Here is a 20,043-nt window from a genome sequence, read left to right on the forward strand (position 1 = left end):
GCAGCGGCTATTTTATAACTGTTCTATTCAATTGCACGGACACCTAAAAAAAAAAACGCAAGGGCAGCGCTCATAGCGATGCACGAAATCAAAACAAACCCTCCACCCACACACACACACACACACCCGCACGCACGCACGCACACTAATTAATGTGCGTCTCATGCTTGTGTGTGTGCATAGATATGTTGCTGTGTATTATTATGCACACACACATGCAACAAGTCGCAGATCTTTGGCGAGATTATGCATTATAAATTGATATTCGCTTTCTACACCCGCACATTAATATAATTTGTAGATTTTCTTTTAAACCGACGCGCGCTGATTATTAAAGTCTCCACTCGACGTTAGAAACCTGTTTGCTGCGTCGTTTTTTAGCTTTTCGCGTTGTAGCTGACTTAAAAAAAAAAAAAAGGACATCTAAGCAAATACCTGCACAGGGCAAATGTCTGCAAATATTTGTAGATAAAGAGATAAACAACTATCTGCATAGATAATAAAAAGTGGCATGCGCACTTCTGCTGCATTTAATTGCTGCGTAAGTGTTGCAAAATGACGAAATTTCTGCTGAAATGGTTAATTAATTTTTAAAAGCATCAAATATTCAAAACTGTTTAAAAACATGACTGATTGTAGGCATTAGGAATTATCTGATTTAGAAATTTTAAATATAGGCAAATAACCGCAACTGGCTTTAAAAAGGATGCACGTCTTATCACTTATTCAAAATTTATCTAGTAAAAAAAAAATAACAGCTTTCAACCCCTGGCGTTGTTTTTTTCTCAGCTTTCATCTTGTAACCCTTTTATTAATTGCAACAACATTATTCTGTTTTTTTTTTTTTTTTGTCAGGCTGCAAATGAACGCAGTGACTGTACCTCAAAGAGAATCGGGTTTACTTCGGTCCAGTCTTCTGTAACCCAAATTCTTGTCCTATCTTCGACTTTTCCAACACTAAGCTGACATATTTTAAAAATGGCGTCGACTGTGTACGGTTAGTTTACCTGTTGCGGATCAAGCACAAACACGTTTGTGTTTCTCCCTAAAAAAATTACCTTCCAGAACCTACCGATCCTTTACACAACACCTCGATTGAGCAGGTTGGACAAGGACTTATCATGCAGCAGACTTAACTGTACATTCTAGACAAGCGACGAGACTTGCGCTCAGTCCGCAGCTGTAACCAGTTGAGAATTATAGGCAGCGAAAGCGCAACAAAGCAAAATTTTGTCGTATTTCGGCTGTGCAGATGAATTTTTGTTGCTATTCTATTTGGTTAACAGCTCGATGCGAAAGTCACGTAAGAACCATAAATTCAATTATTATTTGGTTTTATTCGATGTGTGCGTAAATTAATAATAATATCAATTAAAATTGTTAGCCTAAATTTAATATGCGTTCTTGTCGACATTTGATAAGAATAATGCAATTTGTGGTTTCGCTTTTATTTGTTAAACATATTTCATATTTGCTCTGATTTCTTGTTTTTCTTTAGCAATTTGTTAAGAACTCTAGCTACGATTAAAATTAAATATATCTATATAGATATATATATATATATATATAGTACGATTAAATGTATGTACGGACTACGCGCTTAACAATTATGGCCGGGTGCTAAAATATGTACAGATAGATTAATGTGTGTGTAACCCAATAAAAACAATTTGTCTGAGATAGGCGAGCGTGAGTTTAAGACCGATTTTAGATGCTTCAACTATATACAATGTTATCTATAAATCTAATTGGGACAGAGGCCTTCAACTAAAAGGAGGCGCATCAAATGTTATTGCTTAAATTGTAAATACACATAAGTAAAATTTGATGATTTAGTGCATAATTTATGTGACTATCCGCTCCAATATTCAGATATATATATATATATATATATATTTATATGCATATATATATATATATATATCCATATACGTTTCTGTATGTTTACATAGAAGCAGTATGAGTGATAGGAACACGCCCTTTTCTAATTACTAAAAAAACAAAATACGCAAAGCCAATACACTTGTAAAAAATATATAGTTTTAACAACTAGATGCGCAGGGTTTATAAATAGGCTTTATAGATGATTCTCAGTCGGTATCAGTTCGCGCTGAGTGCGTCGAATAACTCCTTGGATCGCCTGGCAACGGCTGGCATTAGGCATTACGATGGCGCTGCTCTTGATTCGTTGCTGCAAGGCACAAAGAAGAAGAAGCTCAAATATAGTTAATGATGCGATAAGAAAGTTAAACAAACAACAACAACAATTAAAGCTGGACATGCTGCCAACATGAAGGGTTAGTTCGACTCGCACAGGCAACGGAACAGAATTTCGATAACACAATTTACTGTGCGCTTCACCTACCGAGTGTTAGGGCCAAAAACAAAGGGCCAAATACAATTTTGGCTAATTGAAATTAGATATTTGGCTCACGCGCGCTCTCGCATCGCAATATCTGTGCACATGACCAGGCAATCCGAATCGAACAGCAGTTTTGGGTTGGTTTGTCTTGGCGCCGATCTCAAATCGTTGCCTATTGTTGAGACAGGCGCCGGAAAGGTTATAGTATAGAGTTTATGACCCATTGACCCCATGTATCTAAATCGCTGCTGAATGCTTACCCAGGCTGTCGCTGGTCGCCTTGGCCTTGTCTCTGATTATGAAGCAGGCGGTGATCAGAAAGAATATGCCGCCCAGCACCTCCACAAAGGTCGTCGAGAACAGCGAATACTGCAGTGACTCGAAGGACAAGACTTCATCCGTGGCCTGCAAGCGAAAGTGGATACATTGTTAAGGATATTTCTGTTTGAGCAGAATCTTAATTGTCTACCTCTGCGCGTAGATACGACATATCCTTGATGGTTTCCGTTACGGTCTCCGTGGCATTTTCCAACACTTGCGACAAGCTCTGCATGCTGTTCGAACTTATAAACTTTGTCGTCGCCGAGCTCAGATGCTTTCTAATGGCCACCGAAATCTGAAAAATACATAAATTATAAATTTAAAAGGCAATTTCACAAGGAAGCCATGTCGGATACTTACGACGCCCACGAGATACGGACTGCCGGCATCGCCCAGCGCATGTGAGATGAGTATTTGGAAGGCTTCCGCCGTTGAGCGACGCGTGGGCACCACCACGTACTGCATAAGGGTTAACAGAATTAATTAGTTGTCCATTAAAAAACAAAAACATTCAATTCTAAATCAAGCAGTGTTACCAACAACAACAACAAGTAGAACAAAAAGCAGTGTTAAGCAGTGTATTAGGTGTGCGTGTGCAAGTGCATTGGCGCAAGCTCACAAGAGATGGCGCCACTTAAGAATGTATCGCAACAGTCGCTGGTTTGCGTCCCAGATTACCCGAATCGCAAATGGGAACAGCTGCTCGCTTGGGAACAGTTCTGTACGCTCGACCGACCGACTGACCGACCAAAACTTGACTGCGGCAATTTGTTGTCTACATTTGTTCTACTATTTCTTTACAATTACAAAAATATAATAATCAACTATATTAACTGTTTACTGTTATAAGCAGGCGAGTGTGCAGCGTGTGTGTGTCGTGTGTCACAAATAATAATTAAAAAAAAAAAAGAAGTAAATTAAGCAAAACTGATAACAGATATCGCAAAATGAATACAATCAAAAGTTATCTACCTGAACACCCTTTTTGTCTGCCAATTTAAATTTGATTTTTTTTTTGATTTCAGTTCTTTGCATTAACTGGGAACAGCAGAAGGCGAGCATTTCTCATACGCCCCGTGGCCAATGCGGAACTGTTCTCATGCCCAAAATAGAAACCTGTGGCATAGCGGAAAACTGTGTTACGTGTTTGCAGCCAAATGTTTTTATGTTTTTGTACAACAGCTGATCGAAATAGATACATAAATAAAAGCCTGGGCGGGGGAATTTCCACTCTAGATCGAACATTTTTGGGGTTGCAAAAAGCCGGCATCTTTAATGTTATTTCCCTAAGCCCTTTGTATGGGGTCTTTGGGGTGGCTAAAGTGTGGGAAGGGGGCACCCTCGGTGGCTGCTTTTTGGGGGTTGGCTATGCCAAACAGTTGGAAGGGTGACGACAAAAGCCCAACACCAGAGTCTCACAATGCAAAGGATGTGTCAAGGATATTTTTGGAGAATTTGTATGCAAGTCAAGTGTTAATTTATAAGATATGCTCGAAGAGCATTAAAAAACCAACACCAAACAAAAAGTTTCTTTTGAAATTTGCCAGAAATTGTCTTTCTACAAATGAAAGGACTATCTCAGAAAGGAAGTTTAGTATATCAAAAGGATGCGAATGAAACGGAGAACCCAACAATTGGGTAAATATGAGTTTGAACTCTTTTGATTGTTGAAAAGGCAGTTTTTCTTACGATTTCTCAATAATGTATAGAAAAGAAATTAGAAAAGAAATATATCTAAAAGCTAACAAAGCAAAATGGGTATTAAATTATATAAAATATTTACGCTCTGGAACTCTTGATTTTCTAAAACGACGTTTTTTCTTACTATTACTCAATTTTCGAACAATAATTTCTAAGACAGCTATAAATGATATATATATACACGATCTGGCAGTTAAATTGAATCAAGAACAGTTAACAAAACAAGACTATATAGAACTCGTCTGACTATATAAGTAGTTTCTATATATATAAAGCTTATGGATTTTGAGCTATTTTCTATATTTGTTATGGCACAATTCTAATCAGAACTTAAGTGTTAAATGCGAGACCAGCACCAGGTGAATGCGCTATAAACTTACAGGAATTTATAGCATCAATATTAGAATGTGCGTGCGTGTGTGTGTGTGTGTGTGTGTGTGCGTGTTATAACAGTAAATAGTTAATAATTTATACAAATTGTTATCGAAACATTAAAACTACGTGTGCGCAAAATTACAAAAGCCAATTACAATACTCAAAACAAGATTTGATTTAACAAAGATTTGTGCATTTGTGCAAAATTAAAAGAAAAATAAAAAAAAAAAACGTTTGTTTTGAGAATTGTTTGCAATCCGATTCGTTTTGATTCTTACCAACAAAATGTCCGCAACAATTGCCCAGTTCACGTTAATGGCCAATTGGCCGAAAAATATAAGGATATATGCGAGAGTCGTTTGGCTAGAGACGATCAAACAGGCGCCGGTCAGCAGCGGGGCGCTGAGCAGCAGGCCGATGGCACAGATAACGGGGTCAGAGGTCGGCCAGCGTTTCATTAATGCTTGCGACAGAATTGCGCCCAGCGGCACGCCCACAACGCCAGCGATCATGGTAATTAGGCCAAATTTGAATGCAACGCTATAAAAATTGTTAACAATTTGGTTTTTGATGCAAGTTTGGCAAATTGGCAATTAAAAGGTGTTAACATTTTTAGGGCGTGGCTGCTGTTGCTGTTGCTGTTAACAGTTGAATCCATGCTAATCCTTACCAGCAAAATGTCGGCCACAATGGACCAGCACAGGTTGAGCGCCACCTGCGCCACGAACACGAATACGAAACAGAGCGTTCCGCTGATGCGCGGTATTATCAGGCCAACAAAGACCATGGGCGCCGATATGAACAATCCGATGGCGCAAATATACGGATCACAGTTCTCGATCCGGCTGCGATAATATTGGGCCAACACGGAGCCCAGCGGCACACCAATTAGGCCTGCGGCCATTGCGATTAGGCCAAATTTGTAGGAGACACTTTTTTAAGATGGATGCAACAACAACAAGAAGCTAAAACTGTTTAAATGTTCTTTTTTTCCACATCAGAAAGTGTGTGGGGGGGCAGCGTTTCGGTTAGTTCAGTTAGAGTACTTACTCGTCCAGCTGGAGATTCTCGTTGCCGGGCTGCATCTTGAGGCCCAGATGTATGTAGGTGGGTCCCCACCAGGCCAGAGCGCCGGCGACGAAGGCAACGCACGTGAAGCCCGCCGTGGACAGCATGAACGAGCGATTCTTGAGCAGCTCCTTGATGTCAATGCAGAAGCTGGTTGGCTCCATGCCGGACTGGCCCTCGCTTTCGCCGCGCTTCGGATCCTTGATCAGCAGGATGAGCATCACGGCGATGACGCCCAAAATGGGCGTAACACGCAAGGCCCAGCGCCAATTGTTGGCCAGCTGTGCGGTCTTCGAGCCGACAATATAGCTGCGGGCGGGGGGAGAGAGAGAGAGAGAGGGGGGAACAAATGCGTTGATTAGTGATTGCATGTGGCAAGTGGCAAGTGGCGTGAGGCATGCGGCACATAGGGGCCTGAATTGCCTGTCAATTGGAGCAGATTCGAACAATTGACCCCACTTGAGAGCCGCCGCCTTAATTGAGTTTAAATTTACATTTGATTTGCCGATTTCTATAAATAACCAAAAAAAAAAAAATAAGAAACAAACTAAACTACATTTATTCGCAATTAAACTTTCAACTGCAGCCAAAAGGTGAATCGCCAACAATTCTCTTTGCAATTCTCACGGCTGCTGCGTGAGCGAACTTTGCACCCATCGCCTGCCGATCTGATGGACGCACACACGTGACGGACCCAGACGATGGCCACAGATACGATTGCGGCTCTTATCAGTAAACCCCAATAACCTTGTACCACTATCTATATGGAACGCTAGACCCTCTAGCTGTGCTGCTGTTTCCAGCTCAACAGTTGCCCGCCTTTTCAAACGAGTTCAACTAACTCGAAAATCTGTTAGGTCTCTGTTAACGCTACTGCCTAAATGTTTATGTTAATGCTGATGTTAATGCTATTAATGTTAATGCCAGAATTTCATTTATAGTTCATATATGATTTTATCATCTGATTAGGCCATTGGATCAAAAAAATTCCATTCCATGATTTCATTCAGATAATTCAGTTCCTTATTCCTAACTTCTTATTGTTCAGTTGCCTAAGTAAAGCATATATATACGCACATATATAAAAAAAAAATATATATATATATTTGTGCTCTATCAACAACCGATTCTTTATAGCCAAGGCTGTCTGTGAATATATTTTTAAGACATTCAGTTTCCGATTATTTATGTATTTGCCATGAATCATATTCAATCGAGTACCGACTCTGTGCTATATATCACATATATATAACATATCTGATATGCGCACAATGAGTCGAATATTAAGGCACACAATTTGTGGCGCTTGAACATGTTTTGTTTAAACATTAACAGTTTTCATTATGTATTCAAAATTTTCCTAAGATCTTAATAGACTTTAGTTTCCCTTAACTTTGAAAACATTGTTTCTACAAATGGACTATAGCTGAATCGGTAGAGTAAAATTCATTTGATAATCGTTTCAATCAATTTTCTATATCTTCCCTGTTTTGAGAGATATCCCAAGCTCCAAACATCGATTTTCGACATATTTCAAAATTTCCCCGTATTATCCCGACTTCGGCAGTCCGTTTAGTTTTCTTCTTCTGTTGATTTAGCTTACCCCAGACCAGAGCCAACGGGTATGGCAAAGTAGAACATTGCCAGCATTTTGGAGCGCATGCTGTTCACAAACAGATCCGAGATGATCGTCGGGGCAATGGTGCTGTACGAGGCCTCGCCGATGCCGACCAGGGCGCGAAACGTGATGAACCAGCCGAAGGTGTGCATATACGAGCCCAGAAGTGTTGTTGTCGACCACAGAGCCACGCCCACGGCCATAAGCCAGCGCCTGGAATAACGATCGCCCAAATAGCCGAAGAGGGGCGCGAATATCATGTAGGATATTACGAATGCTGTTTGCAACAGGCCTGCATTATCATTGTCTATGTGAAAGTCTTCCTTCACTTCTGTCAAAACACCTGCAAGAGAGAAATCAAAAGCGAAAGATTCGATATATGATAGATATATATTTTGTTGCCTTTTCGAGACTAGCTCGTGATTTTTAAAGCAGCTGCTCCTGTTAATTGGTTAAACAAATATCGCATCCGCTCGTTTAAATCTTTACGTAAGTTAAAACCAGGGTCTGGCTGTTAGTTCATTAACTAAGCTATTAATACTCATGATTCTATGCTTAAAAATAGGTCCACAAATATTGAGTTAGAGCCAACAACAGAATGTTAACTAACATTGAACTAACCTTAACGCTGTTCAATAAACATTACATTGAGTTATATTCGACAACAGAATGTTAACTAGCATTGCAACACAGCAAAAGCTGTTCAATTAACATAACAGCGCTGTTATAAAGTATTTATAGATAGCTGAAGTTTATAGGAAATATCAGAATGTGTGGAAACTACAAAAGTAAACTTTTTTCCTTTGTCGGTATTTAAAGGGGTATTAAATTAATAGTCACACTGACACATCGTATTTTTTTTGTTAATTTAGAATAATTTGTCTAAATATATATAGGGATTGAATCACCAAGTTGGGTTTCATAAGCCCTGAAATGTAAACAAAAACATAAGAACTAGGCAAACGAAATTAACCTTATGCTTGTCGTAATTATTTAATCAATTTTTTTTTTTGATAAATGAAAAGTAACCGAGATTATGTTTGCTTTGTTTTGGCAACATTTGAGCTGATAACGCAAAATGCGGAACTGAACGAAACCAAAATAATATATTAAAAACCCTGACATTCTTTTTATGCATATTTCCAGCTGATTATCTCATGCTTGCCCACAAACATAGAATTCAAATTATTAGACGGATATGCAAGTCATTAAGAATCATCGTAAATAATAACATTGACACGACCTAGCCAACAACAGTTGAACTGTTCAATGCATTTCCTATATTTAACGGGGCCGTCGCAACTTTTAAGATACATACAAGCATACGTGCGCTGGCCTTTAACAGCAACGGTTAACAGTTAACGGATCCGTAGAGCCGAAAAAGCAAACAACATAAATACATTCATATAAAAAATTAAAGATGATCAGCTAGGGTTGCTGAGGAGTTCAGCGGGGGTGGGTAAAGTTGCAAGCGCCGGCATTCGAAAAGCGGAAAGCGATACATGGCCGAGAAAAAAAACTCAATAAGTGGAGACCGAACAAAACGTGAAACGACCGACTACTAAAAGCCGAGCACTGCACTCGACGACGTGGCGCGAAGTCAAACGAAGTGAATCAGCAGGCCGCAAATGTGCGGCTGACGTTTTTGTTTGTGTATTTGTTGTTTTTTTGTTTTCTGTGTCTCATTTCGCTTTTGAGAAATTTATCGTACGATGTTTTTCGACCAATCAGCGCGTTTGTTTGCCCAGTGACGTAACGGTGAGTGGCGAGCGCCACGCGATAAATCCAATGTGGGGTGTGTAAGCCCCATACAAATTTTTGTAAACATCTATGTTGTGTATATATATATGTGTGAGTGTGTGTGTGTGTGTAAGAGAGCAACTATTTACACACAACGAGAGACATTGCTGGCAAGGTTTTGCGGTTGTTTATGGCGCTGCGCCCGCGCTGCAGATAGCGCACGAAAGCAGAGGCAAGACGTCGCAGCGAACGACTGGCTTCAGCTTGTTGTTGTTGGCGACAAAACTGCGATCGGGAATTTTATTTTGCCGGTTTTAGAAACTTGCGCGTAATTTTAGAACCAGTCTGCGCTCTCACGCTCACGCTCTCGCTCTCGCTCTCTTTCGATGACGCTCTCATTTGACGCTGTGACGCGTCTAGACGGGAACTGATTAATCTCCAGCTAGTGAAGGAATCTTGTCTGGCAGCAGTTGGTTAAGAAGAAGAACGACTGCTGCACATACTGGACCGTCGGTATGTCTCATTAATGTGAATATGAAAAAAAAGAGGTTGCAGCCAAGTTGAGAGCGGTTGTGATTGGCCTTGAAAACTCGCACGAATTGCAATTTCAAGCAAAAAGAGCTGCAACTTTGAGATGTTCCAGACAGCATTAAATGGCATTGTTAAAATGTCGTGTTTTTTTGTCTTTTTTGCTTTTCGTAATTAACATTTTTTTGGGAAAGCTTGCTCTTTGTAAATGCAACTTTCTTTTGTAAGCTGGAAGTATAGAAAAAAAGAAATCGCCCAAAAGCTGCGCGCATCAATACACAACATAAAGGCAAAGCTTCCATACACAGCCTCTCTAACTGTTCACACCTCGTCTTTTTCTTCTTCTTCTTTTTCTTCTGCTTGCTGCTTATGTTAATGTTGTTATTGTGAATTGAATTTGCGCTTTTTACAGGTCGCTGTCGCACTTTGCTGTCGCCGTTTACCCTGCGCCGGTCATTGACATAGAAAACAAAAGCAACGCTAAAAATAATGCAAAAATGCAGCAAAATCAACGACAACATTTGACAAGTTGTGCAATGCGAAAGCGACAATAAACAGACAAAATATACAATACCAAAATGTGCTTGGCCTATGATCTAAAGCTAACAGCGCGCGTACGTACGTTTCTTTATATGTATATGTACATTGAAGGAACTTAGCAGTTTAATGTAAAGAATTAGCATGGAAGGAACGTCAGAGCTCTTACATTTATGTTAATGTTATTGTGCATGTGCTGCTAAAGAGAGGAAATTAAGTAAACGGAACCGCAACCTGTCGAATGTTTTTACATTATTGTGTGTTGGAATTGTTTAATCAATCACTTGATTTAATTGTATGCCCACTCAAGAATATATTAATGGGCAGAAATGTGCCATTTTAATACTATAGGGCATTTTCCTGACCATCGGGGCGATCTTTATCATTGATCTGTCCAATTTTCTCTCCTAATCTCTTACAGACTATCTTCATAAATGTTACTCGTGATCATGTAAATATTTCCCCCTTTTTGATAGCGAACAAAATGAAAGTTTTGCGCTGGCAACTTTGTACAATACGTTAAAACTGAATTCAACAATAAATTGTTATGCCAAATGTAAAAGAGACCTGAATAATATGCAAAATAAACCACAAACTGAAAGATACAAAGAGATATAAAGACGACGCTTCAAAATGTCAATAGCAAAACCTCACGTAATATTTTCGTTGGCTTAACATTCGACTGGGTTTTCAGTAAATAATCATAGCAGAAATTCCGAAAGCTGCAAGCTGCAGAAAATTATTGTACTAAGATTAAGTTTTCGGATTTCTTTGGGCTGATCCTTGCCTTGGAAAGTGGCCAAAGTGTTACGTAGAAGAAAAACAGCCGCCAGCTTCTGAGAGGGCTGTTTTTGAGATAAAATGTTTATGTACAATTTGTACAAATATATATTGGATCTCTTCGACACTCGCTGAACGCCTGTCATATGGCACAAAGTTCAGTACATGCGAATATTGTATATATATATATATATGTATGTCTGCAGATATATAGGTTTATTTATACGTTCAATTGTCAACAGCTGGCATCAGCAGATTCTGCATGAATGAAAGCAAAAAATTTGTTATGTGATTTACTCAAAACTCAAACCAAATACAATAAAGCCAAGCAAACATGATCAGGCGATAATTTTGCATTATGTGAGAAATGTTTATTGAAAGTTTTCAGAATCGTTTGGGGTCACAACACAACACTGAGGCCAGCTCTGGCCTGCCATAATAAGCAAATGCATAAGGTTCAACTCATGCCAGACATCGGGCGATATAACACACATGCAAACGCCGCAGTCGTACAACAATATGGCTAAAGGTTGCCCAACACACTCACGGTTGATGTAAATGAGCGCGTGTTGAAATGGATTGAAAGGCAAACGTTTATTTATCATTTTGCAAATTTTTGAAGACATGAAGGTTGGCTATCGTTTAGCCAAAATCGATGGCGCTCGCAAATTGGCTTAAAGTGGTTTCAATCACGTGCAATCGAGCCCAACTATCTGGCTCCGAAATGCAATTTATTTGTCTCTGATAAGCGCAAATAATTTGCTAATTACACTGATAACGGTTATCGCCAATTGTAGTAATCAGGTGGGTGGCGCATCAAAACTAATTGCTATCAAATGACAAGCTAGCTGAAACAACAAAACCTAACAGAATTCCCTTCTGCTTACATAAACTTATAATAACAGTATTAAGTGTGCGCTTTAATTAACATTTGTATGTCATGTTAAGTAGCTGTAACGCAAAATCTGTTATGAAACGACAAGGCAGCTAAAACAACAAAAACTAACAGAACTCCCTTATGCTTGCATCAAATCTAATAACAGTGTTTGTATATCATGTTAACCAACAGAACTCGCTTCTGCTTACATTAAATTGTTAATGGCAAATATCTTTCTTTATGTTACACTAATTACCAAGTTAACTTCTAGTATGTTGACTAAATATATAAATAAATCTTCCTGTATGTAGTATATTTTTTCTTATATGTCAAATTTGTAACTTCTGTTACATAAATTAAGTTGTTTCATTTATATATATTTTACTTAAACCACGTAATATCTGTCAAAAATGTACACATTGCTCACACTCAAGCAGTTAAGGTCTAAAAGCAATACCGAGTGCCAAGTAAATAATCATTCGTTTCAGTTTACGACTGATTGAAGCTACCCCAAGTAAACAGCTCTAAGCGAGTAAATGCAAATAAACGTATATGGGGAGAAATGTTAACTAATTGCCCCACGCCCACATAAGAGCGTAAAGAGATATGTGTGAATGTGAATGTGATTGTGAATGTGAATAAGCGTTCAAATAACCAGCATGACGAATATGCGTTTATCGGGTGCGTTGGTGTTCCCGTATGTAAAACTTATCGCCCAATTTGTTTATATATTATGTATTTTTATACGTATTTAAATATAATACCATTTCCTGTCAGTGTGGTCATGAGTTTCCTACCGATAACTGATTAAAAAATCATACGACTTCTGCATTTGGTAGCCCCTCATTACAGGCTTAGTGAAAGTAATGGGCAATTACATGATTTCGGTTCCAGTGTTGGTTAATGGCTTTCGCTGCAGACAATAAAGTCCTAAGCCAAGCTTGATAATAATTAATGAATAACGAGTGCGTCCCAGTTAACCAGTTAACAAAAACGAAACCGTGTTAAGCAGCATGTTAAATGTGCATATTTAAATTTACTGTGCCAGTGTTGGCTAACAACATACGCTGCTGCCGTGTGCCCTTGGATTCTTCACTGTTGCCTCGCACTGTTGCCAGTGACAAGTTTAATTATTGCAAAAACTGCTGATCAAGCTCAAAAGTCCAAGTTTAATTTATATGCATAACAGTAGTTATAAACTTAAAAAGTCAAGTCAAAGTGCAAGTCAAGCAAATTTCACATATGAATAAACAGCAGATAAATAATTTATACTAATTTAAATAATGAAGAATAGAACTGAGGGATGGGTCATTGAAGCCAATTGGCCAATAATAATAATAATTGATTTAAATTCGAATCGCGAACTAGCCAATACCTGATATCCCCTTTACTGCGCTGTTATCGCTGTAAGCAAGTTTACATTTGTTTATCGCCTCACTTGCAACGATTGTGATTCACGCAATAATCACGCCACGCAACTAATACAATTACATGTAAACACGTCTCTGTTTAAATATACTGTTACACTGCGCTGTGTGATAAGCTTCTTCAGATTTCGCAGCCACTGTAAACAAGGGATCATGTTAAAGCTGAGCCACACTATGGAAAGTTCCTGTAAATAAGTGTTGGGCAGACGGAGTTGCCACTTGAACGGAATTGTTTTACAGCACATGTTAAAATGTACCAGGCTGAAAAAAAGTACCATTATATAGGCATATCTTGTTATTCGTATAGAAACCAAGGAAAACAATGTAAAAGGGTTATGATTTCCCAATATGTTAAACTGACTAAATAATATCCCAGTTTTGGTACTTTTGTACCCCATTTGGCATGCATGAATGGAATATTTTTATCACGCCAGGTCAGGCGCACATTTCGCACAAAAGTGTTAAGATTATGTATGTAAATTAGCTAAATGCCTGATTGATTACTTTGCACCTACTTTGAGTAGGTGCCTAGGTGCAGGGAGTAATAAAAAAAAAAAATAATAATATAGATAAAAAATACATTAGCGCAGGTCGTATGATTCTAATGTGATTAGTCAGACGATTTTTGTTTTTGTTTTATATGCAGAGCGTTGAAATTTGCTTCATACGTCAGAGCCAGAATGTTTACAGTGTTAACAGCAGCAGCCGTGACGTACAGTTAAACGTGTGGCTGTGCGTTATCAGTTAAGAGCAGCACTAACATCAACGAGAGAGCAACATAGAATCAAGAGGTCCAATTGGAGAAAGTGACGTAGCTGTCAGCGTCAGACAACTGGTGCAACATGCGGGTCACGCGTCCAATTGGAATTCTTGACTTTAATTGAATCGAACCGAAAACTTACCAGCTATTGTGAAGCGATCCATGTAGTTGATGAGATTAACAAAGCAGAGTGTTGCAACAGTAAACCATTGTAAGTGCCCCATACGGGCTAAACGGGATCCGGGCTCATCGACTATACTATTTCCACGTAGGTGGCGACGTTCCATCAAATCTGAATCCGATGAAACTAGCTGTTGTGACGAATATGTCGCAGGTAGTCCGCTCTGAGCAAGTGCGGCAACATCATCGTTGCTTCCACTGCTGCTGCTGCTGTTGCTCATCGCCGGATTGTCCATTGCGGCCGCTGCAGTCGGTAGCGGTTGATATGCCGGATGGTTTTTCAGCGACATTCACGTGCCTTGCACAACTCTCTCTCTCTCACACACACGCACACACACACACCCGCACGCACGTACGTACGTAAGTTTCCTTAAGGCACCAAAGAGGTTGCGGCAAAAGTATTTTACAGTCTCTCTCTTGCTCTCTCTGTATTTAACACACACACACGCACACACACGTCGACGATGCCGCGTAAAACACACGCGATGCACGAATTTGGATAGGAAGCAAGAATGTGAAAATATGTGTTGGTGGCAGATTTCTATTCGCCGCTCGCTCGCTTTAAATACTTTGGCAGCGTTTCAATTCTTTTAGAAAATAACTTGTTCGCTGCACTTGTTGCTCTTTTCAATTGGCAATTAATCAACCTTTACACATTTATTTCATTTATATGTCCACTAATTGAATGCGTCCGTCTGGTTTTTATATGCAGTTGCGGGGATTCTTTTTATTCGTTCTTTTATTGTCCGCAACACGTCCGCACTCGTTCAACAATCTTAAACAACTATTCAATCGATGGCATTCCCCAACGTTAACAGTTTGCTGAACTGTTAATAGGTCTGCTGTTATTCAATTAGCTCTGCTGTTATTGAACAGAAATTGTATTTATGACCAGGTGGCAACGCGTTGTTATCGATATGTGCAAAATCGGCGCCATGTTTGAATTACGAACATTTCAAACTTTGTGCTCAAAGGTGTTTTGTGTTATTTATTGAATTTATCAAGTGACAATGGTGCTTAAAATTTTAAATGCTAGTAACTATATATATATTATTCAATATCCATTTCATCCAAGCGCCCACGTACACGATTCTTGCGCTTATGTTTTTTGGTGGGCGGCGGTAAAAAGCTCTCAAGGAACTCGATGGTGCTCAATATAGTCTCCGAGCTAACATTGCCAATGTGATTTTTGTCAAAATAGACAACGGGCACCACCGGTTCCGAGGCGACCAGCTTATCGCAGCGCTGCTTTAAGGTCTGGGCATCCAGAGTTTCCACATCCGAGTTATTCGATTTGTCTGAAATCTTAGCTGGGTCAATACACAAATTAATGTGCTCGAAGCTGTGCAGAAATTATTACCAAAAATCGGCCTAAAACATTCCTTGACCTGTATCCACTTGGTGCAAAAGTCCTTTATATAGCTGTCGTTCTGCAGAAAGAAACTTCTCGCCGAGCTATCCACACGCGATCTCAGAAAGCCCGGCACATACGGCCACTTACCCTTCGCTGCATAGAAGCACATGATGTCTGAAATGAAGACTCTATTAGCGTACGGCTCTATCAATAGAGAAAGTCGAGCCTACTTACAGGGCACCTGAAATATTTGCAGAAAAGTGCGACGATGCTCCAGGCTGGAGATCAAATGTATGCCGCTCGTTCGACTGCCCTGCAGACTGGCCGGACGCGACGGCGTGCGCTTGAATGGTATCTCCTCCACCCGGACGCTATTCAGATAGGCCTCGCTCACGGTGAGCAGAAAACCCAAAACAAATAGTGGGAAAATCCAAACAATCAGTTTGCGTGCCAATTTCATGCTGCACTTGCCGCCTTGCGCTACGAAATGCAACTAATTTAGCCGCAGGATATGACAGGACAGGACGCACACAGGACCCGCAATATATTGATTTTAATTGGCATAAATCGCCGGGCATTGCATGTTTGGGCCCAGCACCAACAGCCAATGAACCCCGACCGGACAGTGCACTGAACTTTGAGCCAAATGCAAATGCCAACCCCAAGACGAGAATACTAGAAATGTCTGGCTAATATGTTTATTAATATAATCGGATCTGCATGCCAATAAATATTGAAAAATCCAACTATAGTTCAGACAGACGCAGCCGTAAATAAGCTCAATTGTTTATTGGATCACATTTGGCTGGCACAAATTGTAACCGCATTTTTATACCCTACATCTGAGCATGGGTTAGTTGAATTTATGCAAACGCATAGCTTGGAGTTTCTTCTTCTTATTGTTAACACAATTGTTGGTCGCTGGTTCGAACCGGGCAACATTTTAGTTCGATTTGTGAGCCAGTTTCTTCAAGTTCATAAATTTTGGCTCTTCGTATTTAAAACAAACATTTCAAAATGTAATTAAAATAAAAACAAGACAGTAAAAAGAATTTTAAAAAATTTTTATATATTAAATAATTTATTCTAGTGAAAAATAGATAAAATAATGAATGTAAATTTTCAATTAAAGCTTAATTGTAGTTAAATTTGCAGAAAATGCAGTTCAAAATAGGAAACGATTTTTGACAGGCTCTCCTAGCTTTACATACTTTACTTTAACTGTGTGGGTTAGGGTATTTCGGCGTCGACTTGGCCGTTCTCTGACTTGTTCGCCTGCATCAATGGGCGGCAGGTGTCCGGTGACGTATACGCAATGCGAGACTTGTTTGCGCTCGTGTCATTTTGTGGCTTTCTGCTAAACGTGCCTTTGTTTGCCATTTAGCGTCTTTATATGTCTAGCCCCCTTTTTGTTTGTTGGAGGCTGGAAAGCAAGCGAACCAGCAATGCATCAATCAATCAATCAATCAGTCAATCAATACCGCTTCGATAAAAAAAAAGAAAGAGAGCCTCTGGCCCAGCTCAGGCAACTTGTCGCAAATGCTAATGAATGTTAATCAAGCACAAGTCAATAATTATATGACAATTGACTAAAAGCAGAAGTGTTGCATTTGACGTTATCGGCAGCACCGAGGGTTACTCAGTTGGTTGCGTGCGATATTATCGGCCACGCCGATATCTTTTTGGCATATGGTCGGAGTATGCGGGGTGAAGCTGGGCCCACGGCGGAGCCCAAAGTTTTGAAGGGTGGCAACGCCAGACATGCGATCCACGGCGCCAAAAGCGACGATTGCTATTGGCCGCCCGTTTCGCTCTTAAAGGGAATACGAGGAGAGTGGATCGCATGCCCTTGGATATGCCCTTGGCCTTCATTTGGGCCGTTGACCCAAAAAAATGCAGCTGTGCAGATGAGCAGCAACGGTGCCCGCCTCGCAAATGTATGCGTGTGCCGAAATTCGGCACCGATGGTGTGGCTGCCAAAAATGTGGGGGAGTTGGATTTGTTCAGCGGTTAACGGCGGGCGTGCCAGCTCGAAGTGAGCAAAAAAGTTGGACATTGCATTTCTGCTTGACAGAGTAAAATTTTTTCCCTTCTGAAAAATTAAGCCGGCACATAATACCAATGGCTTAACAGACGAATAAAAGTTTTGTTTTTGTGTTCTTTGCCATGTAATAAATTTACATAAATCAAACCGCTCGAATCACAAAGAAAATATAATAAAAAAATTAAAAGAGACTTAAAAATTTAAGTGCGACGAGAGACGAACCAAATAAGCCAAAAATTAACGGCTCCGGCACCAAGGAGACCAGCTCGCGCACCAGAGAGGCCCACGAAATATTCAAGGCCAGGATTCAGTGCAGCGGCGCAAACCAGCCATATCCGCGACGCCGCCAGCAAGCGTCGGCGCAAACGTGAAGGCGACGAGACGAGCCACCAACGACCGGGCTCCAACAACGAAGAAGCGGCCACAGGCGAGACCCCGCCCACATCCACCGAGTGAGTCCGTTCCATTGTTTTGCCCATCCTCGTTCGAGCCCCTGGCAGAGTCAGAAGAAGACTCCTAATTGCACTCCCTGAAAAGGAGTAGATTTTTTTTTTTATCGTTAAATTTGGTTAATTTGTATTTATAAAATATATTCATACATACATAGGCACTTACGCCGAGCTTCACTTTAGAGTGCGAACGGTGAGGAAAACTCCAACGGTGACGCCTCTGCGCCTGTAAAATATAAAAAAAAAAAAAATCTAAAATTAACTCTTGCGCGAACTATGCTCACATATTTACCTAATTTGAATTTACGCATTTATATCGCCCCTTACCACCCCCAGAGAGCTCTTTAGGTAGGGTAAGGTAGAATTAAGCGATTTAATACATACAATACACAATACGTGACATACCCAGTTTTAAGTAATTGTGCGGGCCATTGTTCCTAAATCGGGGCAACGATTGCCTCTAAAGTGCCTCATTGCGCGTTTCTTTTGCGGCGACTAGCAATATCCTTGTAGTGTTTCGTCGCCTGTTCCATTCAGTGTTGTAAAAAAATAAAAAAAATTAATTCTATAAGATAAGAGAAAAATTTAGGAATTAATGCGCTGTGTCAATTAGTATAAGTATATGCAGCAGTAATACGCACCTGTGAAGTTAATGAATTATCCGCTTGCATGAGATCCTAAACAGCTGCAAGATAAATGCCATAAGCAATGATTATGATTGTTATACATTTTAAGAAAACGCAACCAATTATACGCACCTATTGAAAGAAATCATGTCCGGCTAAAATAATATTGCTGGGGAGAGTGGGCATTATGGCCGACACGGGCTAATATAGGCCATTTGGTGGCCAAAATGAGGGAGACGAGTGGAGGTGATCGTCTCATGGTAGGGCGGGTACGCTGGGTCCGGAACCGGGGCCCGATCTGGAAGAGTAAGGTGGATAAATAGTGTTTTTTTTGTTAATTTATATTGAGTGTCTTACCTTTGTTGTTTACATTTTCATAGTTGTTACAGCTGTGTATTTTGTTCATGAGTTAGTAGTTCCGAATATTTGTTATCGATTATGCGGTTCATTTTGAGTAGTGTTGTGTGAGTCTGTTTTGCTACAGACGTGTAGCTTTGTTGTTATCGATTGTGCGGACTGCGGGCCAGGGATGGGACCACACCCAGAGAATCCGATGAGCCTGCCGGCGCGGCCCACTGAGGAACAAGCAGTTCCGTAACAATATGGCGCCCAATTTGAAGAAGCACTCGGCTTCTTTGAAGTCGGTGTGTAATCAAAGAAAAATAAATACGATAAAAATGAAGGTACAGAGGAAAGGACTCCCTTGGCTTCAGGACCCACACCGCTGAAGTCTTATGTGGCACGAGTAGGTAGCTCATAATCGCGCAGCGTGTAGTGGAATCCGAGAAGCACGACGGAAGTAGAGGTTATCTGAATATCCATCCATAAGCATGAGGGGTTTTTTTTTTGTAGTGGTTGATGGCCGTTCGCATGTTGGCGAAACATTTGCGACTATCCATCGTTCGCCTGGTGGTAGCCGCAACGACAAAGGCATCTCATGGTAAAAAAAATGTGATATTAGGGTAGTTTAGTCAGATGTTATTTATTCAATTAGTTGTTTTTGTCTCATTTTGTGTCAATGTTGGATGTATGCTGGCCGTAGTTATACGAGCTTCGGAGACCGGTGACCCAGGACGATATAGAGCCGAGCCTGCGCCGCATCTGTCACACAGCATATCCCAAGGATGGCCAGAAGAGCGACGGAGACGGATCTTGCCATGGTGTCCATTGACATGGGGTGTTTTCTTGTCGCGGTTGATGACGGTAAGTCACGTTTGCTAGTTGGTGAACGTTCGCGACCGTCAATCGTAGCCTGGTGGTAGCCGCCATGACAAAATAACCTGTGACGAAATGTGA

General features: G+C 40.3%; 2 protein-coding genes across 4 annotated transcripts; both read right to left on the reverse strand.

The window, feature by feature from the left end:
• Positions 1-1,413: 1,413 nt before the first annotated feature.
• Positions 1,414-15,048, reverse strand: spin (Protein spinster). 3 transcript variants are annotated; one of them, XR_004304003.2, is made up of 9 exons: positions 14,237-15,048; positions 7,431-7,788; positions 5,810-6,136; positions 5,038-5,299; positions 3,044-3,142; positions 2,832-2,978; positions 2,623-2,767; positions 2,366-2,534; positions 1,414-2,191 (listed from the first exon to the last, which is right to left on the reverse strand). XR_004304003.2 is itself a non-coding variant. In XM_015174603.3 (8 exons), exons 1-8 carry the CDS (start codon positions 14,562-14,564, stop codon positions 2,157-2,159), a joined length of 1,701 nt encoding a protein of 566 aa, XP_015030089.1. In that variant the 5' UTR covers positions 14,565-15,045; the 3' UTR covers positions 1,414-2,156. The 3 variants fall into 3 exon arrangements, 1 of the variants encoding a protein (XP_015030089.1); XR_004304002.2 differs by lacking the exon at positions 5,038-5,299 and adding an exon at positions 5,430-5,691 and having other exon boundaries at positions 14,237-15,047; XM_015174603.3 differs by lacking the exons at positions 2,366-2,534; positions 5,038-5,299 and adding an exon at positions 5,430-5,691 and having other exon boundaries at positions 14,237-15,045.
• LOC6625004 (uncharacterized) lies at positions 14,899-16,607 on the reverse strand. Its single transcript, XM_002050639.4, has 3 exons — positions 15,863-16,607; positions 15,635-15,802; positions 14,899-15,572 (listed from the first exon to the last, which is right to left on the reverse strand). The coding sequence occupies exons 1-3, from the start codon at positions 16,086-16,088 to the stop codon at positions 15,325-15,327; spliced, it is 642 nt and encodes a 213-aa protein (XP_002050675.2). The 5' UTR covers positions 16,089-16,607; the 3' UTR covers positions 14,899-15,324.
• Between the last annotated feature and the right edge of the window lie 3,436 nt (positions 16,608-20,043).

Source organism: Drosophila virilis, chromosome 5, assembly GCF_030788295.1.
Source record: "Drosophila virilis strain 15010-1051.87 chromosome 5, Dvir_AGI_RSII-ME, whole genome shotgun sequence".
Classification (NCBI taxonomy): Eukaryota; Metazoa; Arthropoda; class Insecta; order Diptera; family Drosophilidae; genus Drosophila; species Drosophila virilis.

What these genes read in the sequence shown, in the direction of transcription:
- spin (XM_015174603.3), bottom strand. Translation starts at nt 14,564, where the DNA reads ATGTCGCTGAAAAACCATCCGGCATATCAACCGCTACCGACTGCAGCG. An exon ending in GGATCGCTTCACAATAGCTG is followed by an intron (nt 7,789 to 14,236) that starts GTAAGTTTTCGG and finishes TCTCTCTTGCAG; the next exon opens with GTGTTTTGACAGAAGTGAAG. An exon ending in GAGAATCTCCAGCTGGACGA is followed by an intron (nt 5,692 to 5,809) that starts GTAAGTACTCTA and finishes ATCTTAAAAAAG; the next exon opens with TGTCTCCTACAAATTTGGCC.
- LOC6625004 (XM_002050639.4), bottom strand. Translation starts at nt 16,088, where the DNA reads ATGAAATTGGCACGCAAACTGATTGTTTGGATTTTCCCACTATTTGTT. An exon ending in GCAAATATTTCAGGTGCCCT is followed by an intron (nt 15,803 to 15,862) that starts GTAAGTAGGCTC and finishes TCTTCATTTCAG; the next exon opens with ACATCATGTGCTTCTATGCA. An exon ending in ATGTTTTAGGCCGATTTTTG is followed by an intron (nt 15,573 to 15,634) that starts GTAATAATTTCT and finishes CTAAGATTTCAG; the next exon opens with ACAAATCGAATAACTCGGAT.